This window comes from Saccostrea cucullata, unplaced genomic scaffold (assembly GCF_032062105.1).
Source record: "Saccostrea cucullata isolate Sc308-1 unplaced genomic scaffold, CSIRO_AGI_Scuc_v1 ctg22459, whole genome shotgun sequence".
Lineage (NCBI taxonomy): Eukaryota > Metazoa > Mollusca > Bivalvia > Ostreida > Ostreidae > Saccostrea > Saccostrea cuccullata.
The window spans coordinates 1-7956 of record NW_026925781.1 but is presented as its reverse complement, the minus strand read 5'-3'; the positions used below and the strand labels follow the sequence as shown (position 1 = coordinate 7956).

The following is a 7956-nucleotide window of genomic DNA, read 5'->3' as shown; positions in this document are numbered from 1 at the left end:
AATATTCGTTCCAAAGGGAACTCCAAAACAACACCCCCGGGCAAAATACTACCTATCAGTGTTAGCAAAGACGGCAGTTTCAGAAAAAAATACATCAGCACTTCAACCACAATGGAACCAAAGATATCAAAGGATGTGTGAAGTACACTGGCATCCTTTTTGTTCTCCCATCATGACAGGGCCCCCGGGCCGGATAAACAATCGACTTTTGGGTGCTTAATTCACAAAAGTCCTGTTTCCAATAATGATATTTTTAAAAGGGGGGTCCGTGTTTGATGTGGCTCCCAATTTGTTTTTTCCATTGTATTTTAGGGAAAAAAGTGACGTAGTAAAAAAAGGGGAGAAGATTAAAGAAATCACTTACGAAGTTGGGTGTCTTTTACCTTGGGGAAGTTAAACCTAGAACAAAAAAAGATTATTTTTATAAGGTTTGACCAAAAAAGGACACCACTTACATGACTAAGTCTAGTGATTTATCAACTGGAAGATGTTATGGTGTAAAAAGAAACAAATGGTTAAGGTTTGAAGCAGTAACTATCAGAGGGTGTTGTGAAGTCAGATATGGACAGGATCAAAAACTTTATTGCTGAATAAACATCAGGGTTAGGGTTAAACACAAGTGTAGCTTTTTGAGAATGAAATAAAAACTTCCAAAGATATATTACAAGTGTAACAGTGCTCTAACATGGGCGCGCTTGATTTGTCTACACCTTACACCCGTTGTACACTTTCATAATCAAGTGCAAAAGTGTACACTTTTGGTGTGCACCCTTCACCCTTTCAGGGGATGTGTAGGTAATTACACCAAAAATTCAATATGGCTGACAAATGACGAAACGGTAAAACTGCAGAATTCTTTTCTGTATTTGAGTTAATTGTCAATTATTTTATAGGTTCATTGTGATGAATTGTTTTTAGTAATATAGTGGCCCATTTTTGTGCATTTTCTGGAAAAATAAAAAAAACTTCATAATTTGTAAAATAAAAAAAAAGTAAGCAAATTTTGCAAGTTTGGTGATGAGTAGATATATTTTGACAATGGCTGAGATGTTTTCAGTTATAGGGGTAATATATGGACAGCTACGGTAGATATTTTAATAAAAATTCTTTGCATTTTGTAAAATGTTTTGTTTTTAAAGGAATTTTAAAAGAATATTCACACTCGCAACAAATATTTTATTATAAAATGATCTGCAAATAGCCCCCTCAGTTACTTGAAATTTTGACGTCCATGTTGAATTTACTACACTACACCCAATTTCATTTGATTATAAGGTGTAAATCGTCTACACCGGATGTAGTAAGGTGTAGACAAATCAAGCGCGCCCATAATTTTCAATGAATAAATAGCAAAAAATCGTTATAATGACCAACCTGATGAAGATCCATATATGCCCATTATTAAGTGAATGAGTAGGTAACTGCTCATTACAATGGCGTCGAACATTGGCCCAACGTTCACAACAAATGTCGGTTATGTTGGCCATACTTGGCACATCTACATTAGCCAATGTCTTATTGCTCATTGGCGCGCCGTTGGCCCGACATGTTGGGCCGATGCTTACAATACTGTTGTTAATTGTCAACGTAACACTTATTCCAACATACCAACACCAACGCAATATTTTTTTAACGTTGGCCCGACGTTCGGTTCCTCGGTCCGAAAATATGAATCATAACGATTTGGTCCGACGTTGGTACAACGCTTTTGTTGAAATGCCAACGTTGGTTCAAACACTATACTCCAAACATACCAATCTATAACCAAATATTTTGTAACGTTGGCCCTACATTGGACCTCAGTTCAAAATATAGTTATTTCGTTGGTTCAACGTTGATACAAAGCTGATTCTTGGAATATCAATGACACAATTATTCCTCAATACAAATGTCTTACAAAATTGATTAAATTGTATCATTTTTATTTCCCAGATTATACGACACAATTAATTTCACCATGTTTGGTCAAATACTTTTTTTCCTCCTAAAATGTATCACAATATATTCTTTGCCACTTTCACTTTCATTAAAGTATTCCATGGAATGTAACTAAAAGAAGGAAGAGGTAGAAAGTTCAATGTTTCTCAAGTACACTCCACATCACTATGTCCACTACTAAATATCACTTTGATATAAGAGTCTTCATGATCTACTGTTAGAGTTTTTGAGAGGAATATTTGCATCACTAAATCTAGCTTTTGTTGTTTATCTGTTCTTAGAATCCATGTTTCCCACACATATATATCAGTCCCTTCCATCACCTACAGAAATGCCACATCAATAGTATCAGAGTGAAGAGGGTTTTTCCATCCGGGCAATTTGCTGCAAACGTTACGGTTGATCAATTAAAATAGTATTTTCAAATGTTCATCAGCATCACACATATTTTTAAAGGAATCCTTAAACTCAATTTCACATCAGTAATTATTGATAAACAAATACAAAATGGTTGAATTTCACTGGTTAACATTCTTGCGTTCGTTCTTTACAAATTAGGACATATCTACTATGTTCAAGCCCGCCAATTCCTATAAAAGTTAAGGTAACGCATCAATTACAATTGTTTAATCAGCTACCTGGTACCAATAATTTGAAAGCCTACATGCCACATACAATGTTGTGTGTTCACAGTCTTTAATTTATTTCAATAACAAAAACAAAAGCTATACTTACATTCAAAGGATTAAAATTCTTGCTTTCACTTAAACAGACACATACGCTTTCGAATTGTTAAAGTGTGCGGTTAAAAAAAACTGATTTAAAGATGACGGTTTCCTTGGAGACCTATGAGTCACCTCCCGAGCCAGTGAATTTCACCAGTGACCTATTTTTTCTTTTGGAGCCCCAAACTTGCAAAACACAGCACTTTAAATTTGATCAAATAATGCTCCGTATAAAAATATACCAAGATATAAAATTACTATATGTATTTCACAGACTTATAAGGATTGTATCATAATTTCCATTCAATATATATTGTCGTTCGCATGTTTATAATGAGTTGCGTATTACATTACCATCGATTTACAATAGATAAATCTAAATTGATGAATACTTTTCGCAACATTGGGCCAATTTTACCCTTTTCATCTCAAACATTACAGGCTCCTGTACATGTACTAGTAATCCCAGTATTCCTACTATTGGACCAACTCCAGTTCAGTCAAGCACGCCCAACACAGAGCAATGTATCATTATATTGTCAACATTTTTAAATTGGGCCAACGTTCCCAAATTCATTAAAAAACCCAACAATAAGTGGCAATGTCTTGCCCTAACGTGTATACTCAGTTAGACCTACCCCAGCAGGCATTTAACTTTGTTCAACTTGAATAACGTTGCACTTCAACGTTGAATCAACGTTGAATTTTGGTTGCATTGAAAGTTGAGGCAACGTTGAAACATAACGTTTTTCAACGTCAATTTTCAACGTTGAATAAACGTTTAAAATAGGTTGAATTTTTGGTTGATTTATGGTTGATTTTTGGTTGCAAATAAAGTTATGAGTGAAGCCAATTTTTAAAGCAAATATCAACATTGAAAAAAGTGAACATTGGTTGTAATCAGGCTGAGATTTGGATGAAATTTTTTGGTTGTCAAATGTTGATATTTGGTTGAAACCACGTTGAATTCATATTACGTTTTACTTTATAAACAAATGCATTTCAAATTCTAATAATTTTTTTTTTTCAATTCTAAATTTATATAAGTTATAATCCATATTACGATTGTAAAATTCACTTTAGTTTGTATTTTTAAAGATAAACACAAATTTAGATTCAATCACTGAATCTCAAAAATACTGCCTGACAAAATTTATATTCCTAGTGAAAAGGGGGTCACAGTTATCACATCAAGGTTCTTCAAAGTATGCTTTTTCTTACACTACTAATTTCCCACAAAGTGGCGGATCCATTGATTTTAATCACCATATACATTTTATTTAAATCCCACGATTGAAAGAAATGAACGGGGAATCCCCCCTCTATAGCAAAAGCCTATTAATAAAAGAAATAAAGATGTGAAAGAAATTTGTTCGTTACAATGTACGTAACACGTTATTTGAAACAAAAAAATAAATATACATGAAAAATTTTTAAAAAATCAGACAAAGGAATATTTTCCTGTACTTAACATGATTAAAAAGAATTATAGTTAACTTCATATTAAAATTCGTATTAGTATGCTTATAAATAATTATTACTAAAGTAAATGTTATAGACATACATAACATATTCTTACAAAATTTCATTCCTTTGTATAATTTTCCCCAAAATCTGATGCAATCAAGGCTGACTATATACAATAAATTTCCCTGCACCACTGGGGTTAAACCATAAGATGAACTAAATTAATTAAATTTTAATATTTTAGTATACTTATATTTATAACCAAATAAATATAACAATACACATAATACATGTAACAAGGACTCTTTTCAGTAGATTTCACATATACTTCATGTACTTATAAAACAAGAATTAAATATATCAGATACTAAAAATTTATTTTCCTAAATTCATGAAAAGGAAATAATATTTAAAGCAGAAGTTGATATTCCAGCCTAAATCCTTGTTTATGTAGCTTGAAAACACATGAAATATGAACAGCAAGGAACCGGGACTTCTTGTCCATCAGTTGAATTCAAATTTTGACCTAGATAAGCTGCAGCTATACTCTGCCCAGCAAGAAAATTGCATAACAAGGTTATCCTGACACTGAAACTGACCAACTAAGCGAGAGGCACTCCTTATCTGATATCTCGAAGGTTTTTGGGGGGGATCTTTAAATAATGCTTTTGTCATGTGAAAATTGTTATGTGTTTATTTGAATTTTTCTTTTATATATTTTGTGAAAAGAAAGATTATAGAATTAATATGCACAACAAAAGCACAATCTGTAAAATAAGACTTCTTTGATTCGCTTTGTATAACATTTTGCACAAAAGTTACTGCACGGGTTTTATGAGTCTAATTTTAAGAACATTAATTAAGAATAAATAATTATTTTTATTAATTCTAATGAACATGGAATTACAGTGAGATAATGGATAAAGATGTCATTATTTATTAAAAGCTTATATTCAACATATTTAAAAAAAAAAGCATTCACAATTTATTTAAATTTTACAATGGTACTAGCTGAACTGGCACAACTCTTTTGAGTAAATCAATTCAAATTGCATGTGTTTTATTTTTATGTATAATTTTTTTAATATTTTCTAACAATGCATACAGCTTTGTGTATCTTGCGAAAAATCGCATAAAATTAAGATTAAAGCACTTTATATTTTGACCTTAAAAACTAAAGTGCTCAATACTCATTACCCTTGTTTTCCTAACTTTCCTAAAGTTGAAAATATGTTAGATCTTCCACGTTGTTTCAACGTTGAAACCAACAAACAGTCAACTTTCATTTTTAAACCTTGTTTTAATTTATAGTTCAGAAAATACTGAACGTGGAAAACATGTTAATTTCAACGTTGTTTCAACATTGAAATATCAATAAAGTTCAAACGTTAGAATTTGTTGCAGCTTCAAAGTTGTTTCAACGTTGAATATCGACAAGCATTCCACGTTGAAAATATGTTGCAGCTTCAAAGTTTTTCAACGTTGAGCTTAACGTTTTTCAACGTTGAAATATCAATGAACATCAAACGTTGAGAATACTTAGTTCAACGTTGTTTCAACGTTGAAATATCAGCTTCAACGTTGTTTCAACGTTGAAATACCGACGATCATTCAACGTTAAAAAATGTTGCAGCTTCAACGTTGTTTCAACGTTGAAATACCGACGATCATTCAACGTTGAAAATATGTTGCAGCTTCAACGTTGTTTAACGTTAAAAAAGGTTGAGGATTCAACGTTGAAACCTCAACGTTGAAAAACGTTGAAATATAGTTGATCAACGTTGCAACCTATATTCCACCTCCTTTTAAAGTTAAACAACGTTGGGCCTGCTGGGACTTGGGCCAACATTTCATATTTAACACACAATGGTCTTAATCCATGTCAACATTTACTCGGTTACCATGTTGGGGCCCAAAATCTTAATGTCCAACACCAAATCGCTATGTTTCTTGTCAACATGTAACTACAATGGGCCAATATTGGGCCAACATCACATGCCCAACACCGTTGGTTTAGCTTTCATGCCAACGTAAATGAACTTGGACCAAAGTTGGGCCCAAAATCCCTGCCCAACACCCTTGGTATAGCTTTCATGCCAACGTAAATGAACGTTGGACCAACTTGGGGCCAATACACATGTCCAACACCTTGGTTTAGCTTTCATGCCAACGTAAATGAACGTTGGACCAACGTTGGGCCTACATCTGTTCCCCAACGCCAACACTCCACCAACCATACAACCAAAAACCAGCGTTGGCCCAAAGGAGTCATGCTATCTGGGAAACTGTTCTCTGTTTCGGGCTGCTATTTCTCGTCGCATATGGAGTTAATGTATTTCGTCAGCGAGACAGAAAATTTATTAGCTTACAGTATGAATCACATATTAATGTCTTCATATCGATGTCTTTTTTAACGAATAATACATTTCATTTTGAAATAATTACAGTTTTCTCTTTGATTTGTCTCTTAAGGATGCCCTTTTGGTTTGGTGTCTTTGATTGCTTCTCTGATCGTTGGGTCGTAGGAGGTTGTGACGTGATAGACCGAGCCGTCAAAACATCCTCAAGCACCAGAGAATTAGCTCCCTTGACTACGTTAAATTCGTATAGCACCCAATAGCGGCCCTTAGAATCGCTTGTTCCGGCAACTCGCACACTTCCGCCGGCAGTGGAAGTTCGGACAGCCGCTCGCCAAACGTCACCATTTCCTTTTTCAATTTTTCTTCCATTTACGACTGCTTTGATGATGTCACTTGACCGAAACCTTATTTTTATCCACGTCTCTTCCGGCAATTCACGTGTTAATGGTTCCAGAAGCTGGCAGTGATATTCTGAGGCGGAGGAGTACATAACTGGAAATGGTACAGAGTGGTTCATGGCATCTTTAGTACAGTCTATCAAATACAAAAGAACTGGCTCATAATCCCCTGATTTTGCTTTACAAAAGATTTGTAATTTATAGAATCCTTTCTCTGAAAAGTGACCACGTATGGATATTGCATTTCCAATGTTTTCTACCAACACATAGCGTTCTATGTTTTTCAGTGTGCCTTCAGAGTAACTTAATCTATATGAAACAGGGAAATCTCTTTCTATAGGTAAAGTCAACTCTAAAATGCCATCTTTTGGGGTTATTATAAGAGGTGAATCCACACCGGTTTGAAATCCAAAATCTCTGTAATCAGACCTTGACCTCCAGACCCCGGTATGTTTGGGATATAAATACACCTTTTGCTCTGTTTGCCTACAACGCAATATGTATGACACAAGTGCATAAAGTGTCGTGTCCTTCTGGTCAATACTTCCGAGAATTGTCAACCGAAACTTACCCATCGTTGGAGGACGTACTCGAATGGAAAATAAGTTCTGGTCTGGATTTTGCACTAATGTATACTGCTTATGAACATTACCGTCTGTGTCCGTTAAACGTGCCGCTACATTGTTTAACATTTTTGTCGTCCCTTTTATAAACACAGTGGCAGTCAACGTCACCTGAATCACAGCCTGTCTATGAGAAACTAGATCCACGCCCCACTTGAAGGATTTTATCGTCCTTTTTACATTCTTATTAAATGATTGTAATGTAAAAGGTTTCTGAAGAAGTTGCCAAGCTTTGCTTTCTTTTTTGTTGTTGTCCATGTAGGGAAAATGGGTAGAAATCAACTGGTCGGGATCGGTAAGGAAATAAAAGTTTTCGAATTCCCTGGTATAATGACCCTCGTCATTCACGTGCCCTGCGCCTAAGGTACAGTCAATCAAACACCATTGCCCGACCACGTGAACTGCATTCCAAGCGTGATTGGTTGGTTGTGCGTACTTAAAAGGT

General features: G+C 34.6%; 1 protein-coding gene across 1 annotated transcript; it reads right to left on the bottom strand.

Annotated features, from left to right (window-relative positions):
• Positions 1-6435: 6435 nt before the first annotated feature.
• LOC134269809 (kyphoscoliosis peptidase-like) lies at positions 6436-7952 on the bottom strand (the record flags this gene model as incomplete). The annotated part of the gene is made up of 1 exon (XM_062752014.1): positions 6436-7952. A coding segment is annotated over one exon (1395 nt), but the record flags the coding sequence as incomplete, so codon positions are not given.
• Positions 7953-7956: the final 4 nt, after the last annotated feature.